Here is a 17,453-nt window from a genome sequence, read left to right on the forward strand (position 1 = left end):
AGATGGTGTGGAACTCCCCAGAGTTTGTTCAGAAAGCAGCCAGTCACACCCTGGGAGTCATGGTGGAGCATGTGACTCCTGCACGAGCAATGACTGCTCTCATGGACAGTGGAGTCCAGTAGGTTCTTCTTCTCTTAGTGATATTCTTCACCTTCTATTGTGTGTGAGGGAGAAGGGCTGAGAGAGAGAATGGGAACGGTGGGAGGGAAGGGTCCTGTATCCTGCATCTTCTGTGATCTCAGTGACTTGATTCTCCAATCAACCTCACTTCTTTCCTCTTGTCACCTATTTCTGCCCTCATGCAGCCCTTTAGTTGACAGAATCACAGAGCTGTAGAATATGCTGAGTTGGAAGGGGCCCATCAGGCTCATCGAGTCCAGCTTCTGCCCTTGCACAGAACAAACACGCCAAAGGTCACACCATGTGCCTGAGAGCATTGTCCAAAGGCTTCCTGAACTCTCTCAGGCTTGGTGCTGTGACCAGTACCCTGGGGAGCCTGTTCCAGTGCCCAGCCACCCTCTGGGTGAAAAACTTTTTCCTGATATCCAAGCTCAACCTCCCCTGACTCAGCTTGCTGCTGCTTCCTGGAGTTCTCCCAGTCTGTCCGAGTTGCCTAGATGTGGTGAATGGTGGGCAAGTGAAAGTGCCTGCAAAGGCTAAGGATAGAGCCCTGTGGTTTTGTGGGAAGAGGGACAATTGCAACTGCAGCTGTGAGCGCTCTTTGATATTTCACAGCCCTAACCACAGAGGCCTTGGGAAAAACCATGCATCCTCATTATGCCATTCACTTGAGAAGTAAGGAGGGTTCTTGCTGGGGCATGGAGCACATGGGGGAGAACGTGCTGGGTGTGGCACAGCCTGCACAGCAGGTGCAGCTCCTGCCAAGAGGAGTCTTGTAGGACTGTCCTGGCCTTAGAGGCCCACTTGCTATTCAAACTGATGTCTCATGTTAGCCTTGAGATGATGAATCACTGTACAGGCACCTTCACAGGCCGACTGCCATGGGACAGCTGAAGCAGGTGCTGCCTTAAGTGTTGGTGCTGGGCCTGATAGTGCCCAAGAGACACTGTCTAGAACAGGACAAGCTGGCTAAACTGACTGCCACCCTTTCCTCAGCTTTAGAAAAGGGGGAAACGTTCAGATGTATCTCTCGCCAAGCCTCACAGAAGAAACTGGCTGCATTGCAGAATATTCTGCAACTTCATGTCCCACAGCGTGTTTTCCCTGCATTTGTTTCTTTCCCAAGGTCTGCAGATTTGGGGGTAAATGGGTGCAAATATCCTCAATCCTGCTGCGGCTGTCTGTGTAGTGGCTGGCTCCTGATGGGTCAGCCTGGGTTGTCTTTAATTTCCCTCTTTCTCAGAGTGAATTTGGGGAAAGACGTTGAGTATCAGATAGTGCAGGGAGACTGAATTCCTCACTCTTGCTTGCAGGCAGTCCTTCTGTAGAGTGCTAACTTTGTGTTTCTCTGCGGACAGAACCTTCTACAGGTGTCCCAAGTGTCAGGGAGAACCCAGGCCTCCTTCCCCCAGCAATGACAGGGAGCATGCTCTGGCCAAGGCCTGCGCTGTGTCCCTCTGCTCCCTGTGCCCCAGTGTCCGCTCTCTTCTTCCCAGGAGCCGCCACGTCCAGGTGCGGAAGTGCGCGGCCCAACTCCTCCTGTCCTTGATGGAGAAAACTGGAGTCACGAAGCTCGCAGGAACGCCCAGGGCTGAGAGGCTGGCGCACGCGGCAGGGACGCTTGCTCAGGACTGTCACGAGGACACAAGGTAATGATCTTCATTTCACCTCCTAAAACAGGAAAACTGTTGGGTGTCTGGCTGTAAAGGGCAAAACCACAAAAGAGTGGAAGCTAAAGGAAATATTAAGTTCCCTCACTGTGTGGATGAGGTTCACAGAGTCACGGAATACGCTGAATTGGAAGGGACCCATCAGTGTCATCGAGTCCAGCTCCTGCCTGTGTGCAGGGCCCCCCAAGAGTCACTCCATGTGCCCGAGAGCATTGTCCAAAGGCTTCTTGAGCTCTGTCAGGCTTGGTGCTGTGACCACTGCCCTGGCTTGTCTGGGGAAATGACTGTGCTGGGGAACCTGAGGTTGTCCCGCAAGAGGGAGCATTGCCAACTTCCTGGGACTTGAATGATTCTTTCCTGAGATCAAAAGAGCCATCAGATGAGCCAGTCAAACAGTTTTGCTTGGCCTTAGGTGCACAAGACAAAGCCAAAATGTTGGCTAATGTTCATCACTGAAGGATCGCATACATCTATTTCTCATTAACTTAAGACTTTCCTAGAAATATTCCAGGGGTCTTTAGCCAATGTATTCAGTCTTTCTAAACCTCTTCTGCAGATTTCTATAATGCTCTTATCTGTGGCTGAATGACCTCCAAATTGCTTCCTGAAGAAAACTGTGGTTTCCTAGTGGCAAAATCAACCCAAACCACCCAAATCCCCTCACTTTGAGGATTCAATTCCCATTAATAGCTGCCAAGAACGCATGAGCAACTAGCTGTCCCTGTGCATACATATGGTATAGAATAATCAAAAGCAAGCATGAGGCATTTGGTCCTGGCTTCCCTGCCAGTTAAAGAAAGGCAAATTACTGTGCAATGGCAGCAAGACACTGCTAATAAGCTCTGACTCAAAGCAGAGGTGTTTTGCTTGTTCCCTGGGATCCTTCGATGCCACAGAAGCGCACCCACAGTTTCAGAGTGAGATTGTATTTTTCTGTTGCCCCACGTTCTCCTCTTGCCTCTTGTGTTCAGCTGACAGCACTGTGCAGTGACAAGTGGAGGTAAATCTCTCTCTTTGCTGAGTAGGTAATGCCTTCTCATGCAGGTATGGCAGCTGCTGAGTTTAAGGTATCAGCTTATTCTGTTAACGCTCCTCCTTTGTTTGTTCACCTTCTATTCTTTCTTTCCTTCTTTCTTTCTTTCTTTCTTTCTTTCTTTCTTTCTTTCTTTCTTGTTTTAGGCATTATGGACAGGAGATGGTGAAAATGATGCTGAATCACCAAAAATTTAAAAGGCTTTTGGAACAATCTCTTTCCACCCGTGACCTGGAAGATATTCTGACAAGAATGAAGAAGAAAGTAAGTGCTTGGTAGGAGAAATGTCTCCTTTGTGCAAGTATTGCCACTGCTGATATGAGATCAAACATACCTAATCTTATCTCATTCCTTTTCTGCCAAATCATTTTGCTCCTGGGAATGAACTGTTGATCCGTAGCCTGTTCATCTGCAGAGCACAAAGGAATTGATAATATTAGGGGAAAAGTGGGGTATTGGATATTTTGTATATTGGCCACAAACAGGGAAGGGAAAGAGGAGGAAATGTGTTTACATTTAAGCATAACCCCCCACCCCACTATCCCTACTCTGCCCCCAGTGACGCAATTAAGTGAGAACAGTGCTTCTGGAGATAACAGAGTCTTTGCAAAAGACACAGGAAGCAGTAGTGCCAAGAAAATTTCCAAATATTCAAAAGATGTCCCAGTCAATCCCAATTCCTACAATTACTATCTGTCTTCTGGGAATACTGCCCTGCTGTCATGCCCTGTGCAGCTGGAAGAAGCTTGGTGAATTCAGCAGCATCCAGAGGAAAATCATTTGTTTGCCTGGGTTATTTTTTTATTCTTTTTACCTACGTTATAGAAGGGAGTGTGCCTTTGTGCAGCACCAGGGAGAGTGAGTGTGGAACCAAATCAACTTCCAACACAATGGGCCAACCTCCAAAGAGTCCAAATTTTTCTGCAGCTTCCTTTAAGAGCATTAGTTCCCTACCAGTTTGCATTATTCCCATTTATGCTCAAGAGGAATGAATTGGGGATTTTAGACTGCTGCTCAGTATGGTAGCAGCCATAACCTGCCTTGGGCTATTGAAAACAAAGAGTTGGCATCACTGAACCTCTGGCCTGTTTCCTTCTGTAAGTTCGGAAAGGTTTGCCCAAGCCTTGGTAGCAGTGATCCTGGTTATAAGTTGTGTTTTAAACAGGTAATTTCCTATTTTACATTCTAAAGATCCATGGGGTTTCTTTATGCCTTTGTAGGGGATGGAAACGCAGAAGGATGAACACCCATCTGTCGAGAAGCCTGTGAAGAAGAGGAGCGATGGCTCGAAGAAGCCCCAGGCCACATTGCCTTCTAGTAAACGGTACTGAGCACTTTAGTTAGATGTGACAAAGCACGTGGCAAGCTTTACATGTCTCTTCCTCAGGAAAATCTTTCTGGTGGAGATGACCTGTGCCAGAGATTGTTTCCTTTCCCTACAAATGCTCTATCATAAAAAATGTCTCCTTCTGCATTACGCTGAACACAACTTCTCTGGAAGGGTTTCCACAAAAAATGGGCGACAAAAAGACACCCATTGGTTGCAGCTCAGAAGATCCAGTGCAGTGGCAAGGACAGTGCTGTGGAGGCTGTGAGAGGGCCATGTCTCCGCTGCCTCACTTGGGACAAGTAAATTCAAGCAGGGTTTTTTTCCTCTGAGAGCAGTCTTTTTCAGATGGGTGTTTTGATGAGAAGTCCCAGTCTAGAAGCAAGATGCTGTTCCCCAAAATAGCACTTCCCATGCATGTGGTTTGGCCTTCCTGAGTCATGGTTTTCTTACCCTCAGACAGTACCAAGATGAGTAGTAAGTAGCAAGCCAGTTCCTGAGCAACTTTGGTCAACAGGTGTCTCAATGTGGACGTTTTGTCTTGACATTCCTGTCCTTCATACTGTTTGCTTGATGGACAGCATGTTTGGTTTATTTCCCCCTGTGCTGCAATCAGCATTTGAGACAGGAATTTGGTCCTTGCTGTCTCTTCCTGCCAGTGGGAGAGCTACTTGTACCTGTTGTCCTCTGATAACAGAGGGGATTTATTTAGCTCTGTCATGCTCAGCGCTGGCAGGAGAGTGACCACATGCCTCAGTAGCGTAGTCAGGATCTTCCCATGCTCAAGAGAGTTGTTCCCAGTGGGTTTGTTAAGCTGTGGATCTAGTCTCTAGGGAAGCAATCATGTGAGCGTAGTGCTGGGATGTCTGGCTTCTGTTTTTATCCCTGTTACGGATTTTCTGGATCCTTCAGATATGCCCCTATCCATCTGTTCAGATGCATCTGAGCTACTTTTCCAGATTGTCATGCCTGCTGTAGAGACACTTCTCCAGAGGGATGAGTTTCCTTATTATAAGACGCACACCTCCCTCATGATGAGGCATTTAAACATGGAAGTAGCGTCTCTCTTTCTTCACAAAGCAGTGCGACATGTGTACCTGGGAAGCCGTCTGGAGATAAGTGAGATGCATCTCATCCTTGGTTTTCCTGAGTAAGCACTGGTGAGAATGTTGCTTGCAGATTGTCTCCTGTAATGATTGTGTAGCGGGTTTGGTTTGTAACCAGGCAGAAACACCAATTTAGTGTAGTGGTTTGGTCCAAAATACTCATTACTATTTACCTTCTGTGAGATAAGAATTAGGAGAAACGCAAAGCAGTCACCAAACTTGAAAGAATAGAAAGAAGTTTATTAACAGACCTAAAAGAAGAAAAACAAGTCATACCACGCCTTCAGAACACTTCTCCTCCCCCCTGCCTTTCTCCCTTCTTGCAGTGATAATGTAAAAAGACAGCCCTTGAGATGTTCAGTCTGTTTACCACTTCCATAATAACCTTGTTCAGTCCATTTAGGAAGAGGAGTCTCTTGCCCATGCTATGAAAACATTATCGCAAGGAGCCAGCCACCCGGGTTGGTTCTCTGCTTGCATGTGAGTCCCTTCCCCCGTCTTGCAGCTTTTCCCACAACTGCTTTCGAGGGTCCACTCTTGAATTGCTGGGGTAAAATTTTAAGGTTGAGCCGTTCAGAAACAAAAGTTCTCTTCACCCATCTCTGGGAGTATTTCATTTCTAAGAATAGAGGCCCTTCTCCTTCCCTGGAAGCAAAGGGTCTTCCTCATCTTCCTCTTTAGAACTATCTCTGAGAGCATCTCTAGGACCTGAGGTTTTCTCCTTTTCCATTTGGAGCAAAAGTCCTCATCACTTCCATCTCTCCCTGTTCAAACTTCTCATGAAATTACAGCTGCGTCAGCATCTGCTTATCTCAGCACAGGTGCTTTTGCTCACAAGTACAAGTTGAATGCTCCACCCCCCATGCCTTCATGAAATTACAGCAGGTACTCTGATCGATCATAGCTTCACAACAGAATTTCAGCTTTAAGCATCTCCTCTTTCACTTCCCTCCGGTTTTCAGCTCTTCATAGCACTAAAAGGGTTAATCTCACCTAGGCCTTGCAGCTGGAATGTGGCTTATCGCTGTTGGTCACATGACCTCTGCCAGACAGCCGTGCAGCTTTAGCTGAATCTTGGCAGCTCTGGAGAGGGGGAGCCGAGCCGCTCCGGCTGCCCACAGCCCTGCTATGGGGGGGGTTCCGCGGGTGGAACAGGGCCCGTCGGCTCCAGGATGGCCGTGGCCCGACCCGGCCTGGCCTGAGCAGGGCCTGGGCCGGGCCCGCTGGCCCCCACACGGGGCCCGCAGCCACCTGTCCCAGCACCGGAAACAAGACAGAGAGAGTCTGCCTCGGGGTTTCCTGTTCTTAAGTGTGGATCACAGAGGCGGTCACAACTTTAAGTGGCTTAAAGAATTGTCCATATTCAAAGTGGCCAGCTGATAGGTTCTGTCAGGTCACAGAAGGAGCTGTAAGCACTCCTTTGCAAGAACATCACTTCCGGGACTATGCTTGCTAACCCATGACAGATTGTCATGAGGTCTCCCGTTGTTTTTCAGATCAGGATTTTCTAGCTTGAAATCACATCATTAGGAAACCTCTCCAAGATGTTCTGCTCACAATTAACTGAAGGTATGATCACCAACAGGTCCGCATTTGGTTTTATTCAACAGGGTGAAGTCTACCTCTGATGGACGCCTCCTACGCCGCCCAAAAGCCCAGGTCACGTTACCTCCGGCTGTAGAAGAAACGGAGCCGCTCCAGAAGCTGTACAATCTCCTGGAAGCCAAGGAGTTTAAGACACGGATGGAAGGAGTGGCACTCCTCCTAGACCTGTGCAAAAGCAGCCCCCAGCTCGTCTCCACTAACACTGTCCAAGTATGTAGGGTGTCTTCATTGTTCCTTTCCTTTAGCTCCTTTCCCAAGCCTGCAGCAGGAAAGTTAATTCAGTGTGTCTTGGCACTACATCCTGGCTGTGTGGGACAGGCTGGTGCCTCTTACCCTGAAATATTTAATTCAGGTCCACGCTTCAGGACAAGTTCTTTCGGTCCAGATGTATTTGTCTGGCAGGTGCCTATTGATGCTGTTCATCAGAGGAGGACAGAGTTTTCTGCTGGTGTAACTTCTGCTGTCTCCTACTCCCACTTGGGTTAAGTGAAGGGAATCCAGCCACTGAAAGCGTGGCAATTATTCTCTAGACAAAAAAATGGGTTTGGATGGGGAAGAGAAGTATCAGGCTGGGCAGGTTTAAACCAATTTTTTTTAAAAGGATACTTCTGTAAACTCCGACTTGTCTTGCACAGGCACAACTCTGGTTACTCGTTTCCATCGGCATCCCTAGTCCTCTTGGTAAAGACGGTGCTCACCATTCTTGGGGGGTCTTTTTTCTCTTTGGAAAAGGAGGGAAATGGCTAGGGACAGATCTCTTCCTTCTCCTCCCAGTAGCTGCTTTTTCCCTTTGTCCAGAAAATGGTGCCTGATAATGTGGCTGTCAAGGGACTGAACCTGCTCTAATGAGAGTGGTCCAGCACATTAAATTTCAGAAGTCTACCTGCTGGGTAGACAATTGGTCTGGATCCTGGAAGAGTTGATCAGAGCCCTGCACTTCTCCAGACACAGGTTCTGAGACAGATGGAACAAAACCTGGATCTCCTCCAGCCATAGTTTTGGCAAAATCGTAACTGTCCTCAGAACTTGAGACAACTGCGTAGAAAAAGGGGCATTGTAAATATCTGGTTCCATACTTCGAAAGCAAAGATACTGTTTTGCATCAATAAATGGGATGAATTTAATGACTGAAATGTGGAGAGAAACACCATAGGAACTATTCTGTCCCCACCCAAAGCTCTTCAAAATATATGAAAATCTTTCAACCAGCATGAGGTTGCGCAACCATTCCAGTGAGCGGCCCACAGGAAAACAGGGAAATTGTGCAAGCAAGTGCTGACCTGACAGGAAGGATCACTTTCATCTTTTACATTGCTGAGTGCTCACTTCTGCGTCCCTTCCTCAAACAAGGACATTTTAATCCAGCTTTCATGTTGTTTGTTCTCTTCACAGATTTTTGATTATTTTGTCCCGAGACTTGGTGATACGCACAAGAAAGTGAAGCAGAAGGCGCTGGACGTGCTGGCTGAAATCGTAGGCATCCTGAAAGATGGCTTAAACCCGGTGATCATCTGTCTGGTTGAAGGAATAACAAACAACCTAAACTCAAAGGACCCCGAGGTTTATGCCGCAGCTGTGAAAGCGCTGGAAGAATCCATGGCTCACTTAGGTAAGGCTGAGCCCTGGCATGGACTCTCCTCAAGTGTGTCTCTGCCTCTGCGAGTCAAGAGAACGCTGAGTGCCTTGACAGCTGTTGTTGTCTGTGGAAACCTCCAGCTGACATCCACCAGAAGCTGTGCAGGTGCAGTCCTTACGCACCAGTCCCCCAGCAGGCTTGAATGTGCATCAGCATTTCCCAAAAGTCCCAGGAGCCCTTGGCTCTGTGCTGCTTGTCTGAAGAGGAAGTGCTGGACTACAGCTTTGCTGGAATTCAGGGCCAAAGGGATTTTTGGAGTTTGCCTGGGCCCCAGTTGACTTCCCAAATGAATAGCTTTGCTGTTGGCATGAAGGGACAGCGGCGCATCAGAACCTCTGCAGAGCAGCCTCCTGGAAGGCTCCACATCATAGGCATTAGCTTCATTAGGACAGCAGGATCAGTTCTTTACTGCATGCTTGCATGAAGATCATTTGGGACCTCCATTTTGTATCTCATGCAGGAAAGGAGCTCTTAATAATACCCTGCTACTGAAACCCACACTGGGGTGTAGCTCTGTAGTGGTTCCCAATGAAGCAGATTGCCTGCTTTGTCACTGCCAGCCCTGTGACCCTGTGAGGTACCAAACTTCATCCCACACATGTTCTGTCTCCAGGAAAAGCTTGCCTTGGCTTATTAGAGTGGCAGGACTCGAGGCTTGCAGGCCAATGCAGGCAACAGTGTTTAAATTCAAACGAGACCCCCAAAACCGCGACAGATAGGCACAAGAAAAACCAAAATACATACGCCGGTCAAGTATTGGGAAATCAGTTCATTTTCCAGTCTCTCTGCCAAGATCTGATTTCACAGATGTTACAGAAACCCACAGGCTACTGAGGCACTGAGCACTAATAGCTCTTGTATGAGTAACTTGGAGTCTTGTCCCTAGATCCACACAGGTAACCTGACAATTTAAAAACAGCTTATCCTTCAGGTGGGAATGGAGGTGTGCATTTTGGAGCCTTCTCACCCTTTTCCATAGGGGAGAGAGAAGATCACTTCTGCAAAGCTCTGGGATGCAAAACCTTTTCACTGCTTACGTGTGATTGAAGTCTTGAGGTCCCTGATGTGAAATGTTTAACATAGCTCCTGGTACAGCAGACAACTTTGGATTTAAAATGTGAAAGGAGAGCTTTTCTTTTGGAATTTAAAATCCTCCCAAGTAGGCTGGAAGGAAAGAAGAAAAGGATTCAAAAATCGGCAGGAATTTCCTTTCTTTTGCAAAATGTAGTTGCCCCTGCCCTTTCCCTCCCCACTGTCCTTTCTCTTATGACCTCAGAAGAGAGAGCAGAAATGTGTGTTTCCCTTGTAGATAAAGTATCCCTGATGAAAGAGTTCAGCCACCGCAGGAGTGAACTGAAGGGCCAAGCTCTGCTGGATGTCACGGAGCATCTCTCAGGTATGGCCTCCCCTTCTAAGGCAAGAGGTCTTCCGAGGCAGAATTTACAGGGAATGCCAGTGAATAGACACTAGAGTGGCTCCTCCAAATCAGGAGGTGCTGAGCTTGTCCCTCCTGCCCAATACCCATGGAAGGTGTATTGGGCAGGTTTTCCCTGGCTGCTGCAGAGGTGTGCAGCATCTGAGATGGGGGCGGCACTCGGCCTCGGGGCTGAGCTCTCACTGGGGCATCTCAGAAGCTGCCTCCAGGAAAGGGAGGGGCTAAAAATTCCCAAGCTGGCTCCTCTCTTGGAAGCTCAGGGACAGCTCTGATCCTTTAGGGAAAATGGTGGCAAATGCTGTTTCAGGGGATCGGTTTGTTTTGTCCTCACAGAATTCTTGCTTTGCTCTTGGAAAGTTTTGAGGCGGAAGCCTGCAGTGCCTGGGGGTCACAGCTTAGGTCAAAACTCAGCACACGTGTTAGAGGCACGGATTTTGTGCAAGGCAGCCTTTGGGGGCAGAGGGGCAGAAGCAGAGTGCTGAGGCTCCCTGCCTGTGCTGTGGAAGTGCCATTGGACTGAGCATTTCAGGGTGTGCAGTCAGGGTCTTCCTATGTCAGTGCTGCCCAAAATGCTCCAAATGCAGCTGATAATTGATTGCTCAGAGGAGCTTGCTATGTCAGCAATAGCCAAGGGATGGAAAAATGATAACCTCAATATATACTAGAGAAGACAGTGTATAGCCTTGCTTTATTTATAGCCTTGCTTTAGCGGGGTCTAAATCCACTGCTAATTAAGCCAGGTCACAAAAACGGAGTCATCCTTTTTATTAGAAATCTCTCAATTTCCTCTCTAAAGTGCCTTTCAAACCTTCAGCAGTGGGTTTAGACAACTTCTAAATGGAAATAAACAGCAATTTGACATTTTGGTCATTCATCATGCCAGAAACAGATTGTGGAATGATTTAGTAAAGCTGTGAAGTCTGCCACAGGTACAAGGCTCGGATCTGGAGAAATTAGTCCTGAGGGCTTGGTGGTTCTGTTTTGGGGATGTTCAGCTGCTTTGCCCATTTCTGGATCATGGGGCTCTCACTGTTATTTCACTGATCTTAGCCAGAGAGACTCCCAAAATCACAACTAGAGGTAGATCCTTGTTTGCATTAAGGCTGGTGGTTAAGAAGTTTGCGTCTCTCTTCCGGCAGCGCTTGTGGCATGGGTTTATCCCAGGAGCCCCGAAGTCGTCCAGCGCTACGCCCTGCCCGTGCTCTGGTCCTTCCTGGGGAACAAGGCGCTGCCTGTCCGAAGCGCCAATGTCCGCACTGTGGTCACCAAGCTTGCCTGCGCCCTCTACAAGGTGATGGGCGCCAAGCTGAGGAAGCATGCTGCCAGCCAGCCTCCGCATGTGCGGGAAAACCTCTCCGACATTTTGGGCTGGTGAAGGCTCGATGACCTGCAGGAAGATGACAAAGTGCTGAGTTGGACACCTCCGGACGTGACTTCTTAGCTGTGCCAAAAAGGACAGAATGCAAAGGAAGGGTGTGCACCTGCCCCCGCTCTCTCCACCCCCCTTCCTAGTCGTGGCATGGGGTGCCTGAAGCAACTTCCAATTGAGGACAAGGTGAAGGCTGAGCATGGCTCAGCCTCACAAAGAGGTAAGGCGGGAGCTGGGCCGCTCTCTGGCGGGAGGAAGGCTCTTGTGCCAGCCTAGAGAGCCTGGGCACATTGCCAGGGAACAGTTCTGCCCTGCATGTGCCCCCTGCACTGAGCTGTGCTGCTCCCAGTGCCCCGTGGAGCTGTAGGGCTGCTCAGCTGTGGGGCCGGGAGAGGAGCAGGAGGGTGCGTGTGCAGCTGAGCCATTCCTGGAAAGCACAGGCCTCTGGGCTCCCTGCTGTCCCAGGGCAGCCCAGAGGCCAGGCTGTTCCTGTGCTGGCTCTGTGCAAGTGGGTCAGGGTGTCTCCCTGGTCTGCCTCAAGTGGCTGCTGGCAGGAGCATGTTTCCCTGTGCAGCTCTTTAGAAGTTTCCAGGGAATCTCTCACATGAAATACTGTAGCTTCTGATGCTTTATGTTGGCATTGTGGCCTCTGTTATATTTTGTGTCTCCACTTTGCAGGACTGACTGGCTACACTCTTGCGAAGAAGTTTACCGTGGAATCTCCCTCTATGCTCCTTCCCTCCAAGCCATTGCCTCCCATCCAGAAGAGCTCTCCTTCTTCTAACACAAACAAAATAAGTAGCAGAGAGCAGGAGAATGGGAAAAATGTCACCGGCAATGATGATGACAGGAGAAAAAAGCAGGAGCTGAGTTCAGAGAGAAAAGGACATATGGTAAGGACACCAACCTAAGTCCTGTCTGGTGGATTTCCAGTTTATGTGCTGTAGGCAGAGCTCGGAGACCTTTTGCTGTGGTGTGAGGCCAGGGAAGCAGCTGAGCAAAGGGAGAGCTCAGCAGGACACTGCACTTCAGGCTGTCTTTGCAGTGGGTGTGTTGTGCAGGCTTCATGTCCTCAGCGAGTATCAATAGCAGGGGAGGTCTTTGAATGGTTTCTGGCTCTCTTGTGGCTCCTGCTCTGTCTTATGGCTGAGAAAACACCAACAGGCAGTCAGAGCAGCTGAAGTTGGCCAATCTTGTGAACCAATCCTTCTACATTTAGTAAACTACGGGTATGTGTGAACCATCTCTGTGTCTTGGTGGTGTTTTCTGTCAGCTGTGTCCGGTTTGGACGGAGAAAGGTGTTTGCTGGAACAGGCAGTCCTGCAAAGTCAGTTCCAGGTTGTGTCAGCTTTTGAGTTGTACAGCCATGCCCTTGTGCCCAGTTGTCTCTGATGCTATTTCTAGACTTCATCAGCTTCTGGGCAGCTTTGTGCATTCTGGCACGGCTTTGTCCAGAGGGAAGGGATGGCAGGTGGCCATGGGGAGAGCAGCCCAGAGCCCACCCCCACGATTGCCTTTGCAGCAGGGCCAGGACCTGCAGTTGTTTTGGGTTTGCCGTGGGGTGCAGGAGGAGGCAGATGAACAACAGCTTTGGTAAACAGAATGTCCAACCCAAGGCTTGTGTACTTGATTCCAGCCTTGCTGAGAAAGAGCCCAGCGTATCCCTGAGAGGAACTGATCCTTCCACTGAAGTTTGAACAGGGCCTGATTTGGCTCTTTAGCTGTGCCAGGGACAATGGGATACTAAGGAAGGGTGTGCATCTGCCCCCGCTGCCTCCACCCCGCTTGCTGGACATGGCATGGGGGCCCTGGAGCAACTTGGGCAGGCAGAGGCCTTCCAGAGAGCAGCAGGGCAGGGAGCTCAGCAGAACTTCCTAAATGCCAGTGAGCCTGAGATGATGGATGTGTGGGAGCTGGAGAGCACCGAGCATGCCCAGAGCTCAGCAGCATCGGGGCTCAAAGGCTGCTGGGGAACTGTACGAGGGAAGGGAAGCAGCAGCAGAAATGAGGGGCTTGAGAAAAGCAGGTTTGGACATCCTGCAGGATGGCTTTGTGGGGACTTGGCTGGAGATCCGCACTGGCTGTTAGGTGCTTTAGGGACAGGGAGAGAATAGGGATCCAAGGCCATTCCCATACGACCCAAAAGGCCAGTGGAGGCAGTGGCACCGCAGAACATCCTGGTGCCAAACATGTGGATGCCATCTGGGAATGTAGCCACATTTCCAGAGAAGTGAGCACAGGGATAGCGGTGGCAAATGTGGGACATGGCCTCTCCCTCACCACTTCCCTTTCCATTCCCTGTCCTAGACCAAGCTGCTCCATTGACATCTCTGCCAGGTCTCAGCTAAGAGCATGGCTAAATGTCTTCAGGCATGAATGGGGGCAAGGCTGGATGCTTGATCTGAGGAGTACTGTGTTCTACTCTTTGCAGGCTTCCTTGCTGTGTTCCAGTGGTGGGGATATGAAGAAGGGATCATTGGGACCACCTTTGATCCCCCCAATACGCAAGGCAGTGAGTCCCCCTGTGAGCAGTGCGGCAGCGTCTGTCCCAAGCTCTCCGCAGCTGGATTTCCAGGAGTCCCAGGAGATGAGGTAAGCCAAGGTGTCTGCTGCTCCAGTGTGCTGTTCCCCTCACGCTTCCCATCTCATGAGGTTATTTTCCACAGTCATCTCTCCCTTGTATTTAGGCAAACCTCAGTGTATTCCCCATTTTGCCCATCTGTGGTGATCCAGCACAATGGCAAAGCCAACACCATATGCCCTAAGAGCAGAGGTGGTTGTGGGGAAGAGGAGGCAGGGCTTAAGAGCACCTCAGAACAGGTCCTCTGCTGGACTTGGCTACTGATTCCCTCTGTGGTGTTTGTGCTGTCATTTGGGAACTGTATTGCATGGATCTGGATACTGCGGTTCTTTGAATACTGTGATCCTTGCCTGTCAACTTCTGCAGCCATGAGGATATGTCAGGGCAAATATTGGCTACTGAGGAGGTGTCTGCAAATTCAGGTGCTGCTCCTGTAAATGTCAGGTGTGACTTCTCTGTGCCTGGGCCTCCACCGTGAAACCAGAGCCCAGATAAAACTTGGGGTACAGATGTATCATCTGATCGATGTTTAGTATTTCGATCTGGGCTTAAGATCAAAGAGGGCAAGGTGCTAGAGAAGAGTTATAGGACTGTACCTGATGCAAAGATATTGGCTTGGATATATGTGTGAGAAAATGTAGCTGTCAAGCTTATCCTAGTGACAAGGATAAAGCAGGAGTCCCAGAAGTATCATTCCAATTGAAAAGCGTCCGTAGGGCTTTTAAAGTGCAATCGGAATGTCCTTACCTAGCAGCTGAGTTGGAAAAGGCCTTTTTGTCCTTGAAAGAGCAAGGAGGTGTACTGTCATTCTCAGGAGAGAGCAGTGCTATGACCCCATGTAGCCCGAGACTGTCACCAGTGTAAGGCATGAGCAGGCAAAGTCAAGCTTGGGCCGGAGAACAAAAGTAGCTGCCCTCCATACAGACTTGTGTCTCAGCTCAGCAGCTCTTGCTGCTTCACAGAGGCTGTAGGAGCCACTTGGCTGCAAAAGGAGAGAACTGGGCAGGTCTGATGCAAGTTGAAGAATGACTGCTGTGTTTCAGCCGGAGCTTGGCAAGCTCTGTGGGACTCCAGCACCTGAAAGCTTAAGGACAATTCCTCAGCTTTGCATCGTGTTGGGTTTATGTGTTGCATTTCCTCCTTCATCAGGGGGACCATGCTAAGAAGGTTTGCCTCCTTTGATGCTACACACATTCCATGCCCTTCTCTTTCTACCTCCTCATATGTTCTTTTGTCCTCCCTTTTCTCAAGGCCAAGATCCAGCAGCCAAAGCAAAGAGAAGAACTCTGAACATGCAAGTAGGTACAGGGCATGTCTGTCCTAAAATGACCATTGGAATGCTGACCCAGGGGTGGCATTGTGACAGTTTGGTTGAAAACCATCCTGGTTTAAATGTCTTCAAATTCCTTTCAATTCCTTGATGGGCTCAGTGGATTCTCCCAGAGCTTGGTCACTGGGAGTATGCTCCGGTGGTGCAGTGAAAATTACTCCAGGAGCTGCACTGGTACCTTGGGGCTCGGGAAATGCGCCACAGGAAAAGAAAACATTCCTCTCCATCCTGCACATGCCTTTCATCTCCCTGCACCCTTTCTAAGGTCATAATTAGTAGAGAAAAAAAGACATTTAGCATGAAAGGAGAAATGTTCCCACTCCTTCCTCCTGCCTTTGAAGGAAGAAGGAGAACACCTTCCCTTGGGGCAGTTTCTGCGCTGAACCCTTTGAGATCTGAAGGAGATTCATGGACATTGCCTGGTTTTGCATGGGGAGAAATAGGGAAACCTCCTTAGACAGAAAGGCCTTGTGAATGTTCCAGTTAAGGGGAAGGAGACTTCCAAATGGATGCAGCCTATGCAGGATCAGAGTTTGTCATCCTCTGACAGCACAAGCCTAAAGCCACCTATGGCAGGTTCACGATAGCAAATCTCTTCCCCGACTCTCTCTGCCCGTGTCAGTATTGCAGGCTGAGGCTGGGGGAGGAGATGCCTTCTGCCTTGTCCCCCCTCCCTGCCTTGCCTGATCCCTGACAAGAAGAGTTGTGCCAGACCAAATGAGGTGTCTGGTGCATGTGTGTCAGTCCCTGCTTTCAAGTTCAAAGCCTCAATGCCAGGGTTGTTGTTCCTTTGCCATCTCTGGGCATGGAATGATAGGAGAGATGAGATTTGAAGAAACAATTTTGCTGATGCAGAAAAACGATTTATCATTGATGGAGGCCTGTACAGAATGATTAGTTCTCTGAGTTTCAAAAGCTCCATTGGAGAGCATTTCAGATTAACCTGCACCATGCCGTTTCCATTAAGAAAATTTTGAATTGTCAGGATTAGCGAAGATCAGAAATGTTTTGAGGCAGGTCATGTTTATGTTGGGTTTGGGTGTCTCTGCAGGAAGGAAAGCAGGGAATAAACTCCTGGAGCAACAAAGCAGAGAAAGCTGGGACGTTTGCATGAACAATGTGTTCCCTACAGATATGGGCTGCTTGAATAGTGGGGACATGTAATGGGGATTGCAAATCTTCTTTTGCTTCTAACACGTGGTGCCATTGTTTGTGTCCCAGCACTGCCTTTGTTGTAAAGAGAAATAAAAACCACCAAGAAAACCCAACCAAGAACTGAGGGGGAGTTACAGAAACAAAGGCCTTGAAAACTGGCTTGGGAAAGCAATTACTTCCTAGGTGGAATTGTCAAATTCTAGAGACCCCTGTGGGTTGCCAACTGTTTGGAAGGAAAGGGATCCCCAAGTAGTGGATGAGCCATGAGCAGCACAGAAGCAAAGTAGTGGAATCTCTCTCTCCCTTCCTGCCAGCTCCATACAGTTCAGAGCAATTATAGTGATGCTAGTTTCATGAAAAATAAAAACAAAGTGATCTTCTCAATAATAAATAACCCCTCGAGTGCCTCACCCATTAGTTGTGGTGATTGTAAAGGTGGGAGTTCAACTAACTCACTTCTTCCCTTGTACCTGATCTACAGCTTCTTCTGAGTCTACAACAAAAACCCAGAGGAAGAAGGGAAAGAGTTCATGGTGTGTGATAGGACCTGGGATGCCTCTGTTCCCAAGGGAACTGGCTGAACTTTTTGGCTTGAAGACTGACGTGCGGAAGCCCGGCCTTGGCAGTGCAGGTCTCCGCTCGCAGCCTGCTCAGGGGGCCTTGGCCCAGGAGCCCCGGCAGGGGCAGCTGAGCAGCGCTGCCCCCGGGGTCACTGCCAGGGAGCACAAGGTGAAGGCTGAGCATGGCTCAGCCTCACAAAGAGGTAAGGCGGGAGCTGGGCCGCTCTCTGGCGGGAGGAAGGCTCTTGTGCCAGCCTAGAGAGCCTGGGCACATTGCCAGGGAACAGTTCTGCCCTGCATGTGCCCCCTGCACTGAGCTGTGCTGCTCCCAGTGCCCCGTGGAGCTGTAGGGCTGCTCAGCTGTGGGGCCGGGAGAGGAGCAGGAGGGTGCGTGTGCAGCTGAGCCATTCCTGGAAAGCACAGGCCTCTGGGCTCCCTGCTGTCCCAGGGCAGCCCAGAGGCCAGGCTGTTCCTGTGCTGGCTCTGTGCAAGTGGGTCAGGGTGTCTCCCTGGTCTGCCTCAAGTG

The 17,453-nt window shown here is 49.4% G+C and overlaps 1 protein-coding gene and 2 long non-coding RNA genes across 3 annotated transcripts; all 3 read left to right on the forward strand.

Moving 5' to 3' along the window:
• The first annotated feature begins 76 nt into the window (after positions 1-76).
• LOC125322534 lies at positions 77-3,010 on the forward strand. The gene is made up of 3 exons (XR_007202062.1): positions 77-118; positions 1,617-1,769; positions 2,970-3,010. It is a non-coding gene; the product is annotated as an uncharacterized LOC125322534 (long non-coding RNA).
• A 39-nt stretch (positions 3,011-3,049) lies between these two features.
• Positions 3,050-6,933, forward strand: LOC125323420. Its single transcript, XR_007202517.1, has 3 exons — positions 3,050-3,087; positions 4,044-4,147; positions 6,867-6,933. It is a non-coding gene; the product is annotated as an uncharacterized LOC125323420 (long non-coding RNA).
• Positions 6,934-6,942: 9 nt separating this feature from the next.
• On the forward strand, positions 6,943-11,452 carry LOC125323419 (TOG array regulator of axonemal microtubules protein 2-like). The gene is made up of 3 exons (XM_048298362.1): positions 6,943-7,071; positions 8,254-8,470; positions 11,072-11,452. The coding sequence occupies exons 1-3, from the start codon at positions 7,000-7,002 to the stop codon at positions 11,305-11,307; spliced, it is 525 nt and encodes a 174-aa protein (XP_048154319.1). The 5' UTR covers positions 6,943-6,999; the 3' UTR covers positions 11,308-11,452.
• Positions 11,453-17,453: the final 6,001 nt, after the last annotated feature.

Source organism: Corvus hawaiiensis, chromosome 3 (genome assembly GCF_020740725.1).
Source record: "Corvus hawaiiensis isolate bCorHaw1 chromosome 3, bCorHaw1.pri.cur, whole genome shotgun sequence".
In the NCBI taxonomy this organism is placed as follows: Eukaryota; Metazoa; Chordata; class Aves; order Passeriformes; family Corvidae; genus Corvus; species Corvus hawaiiensis.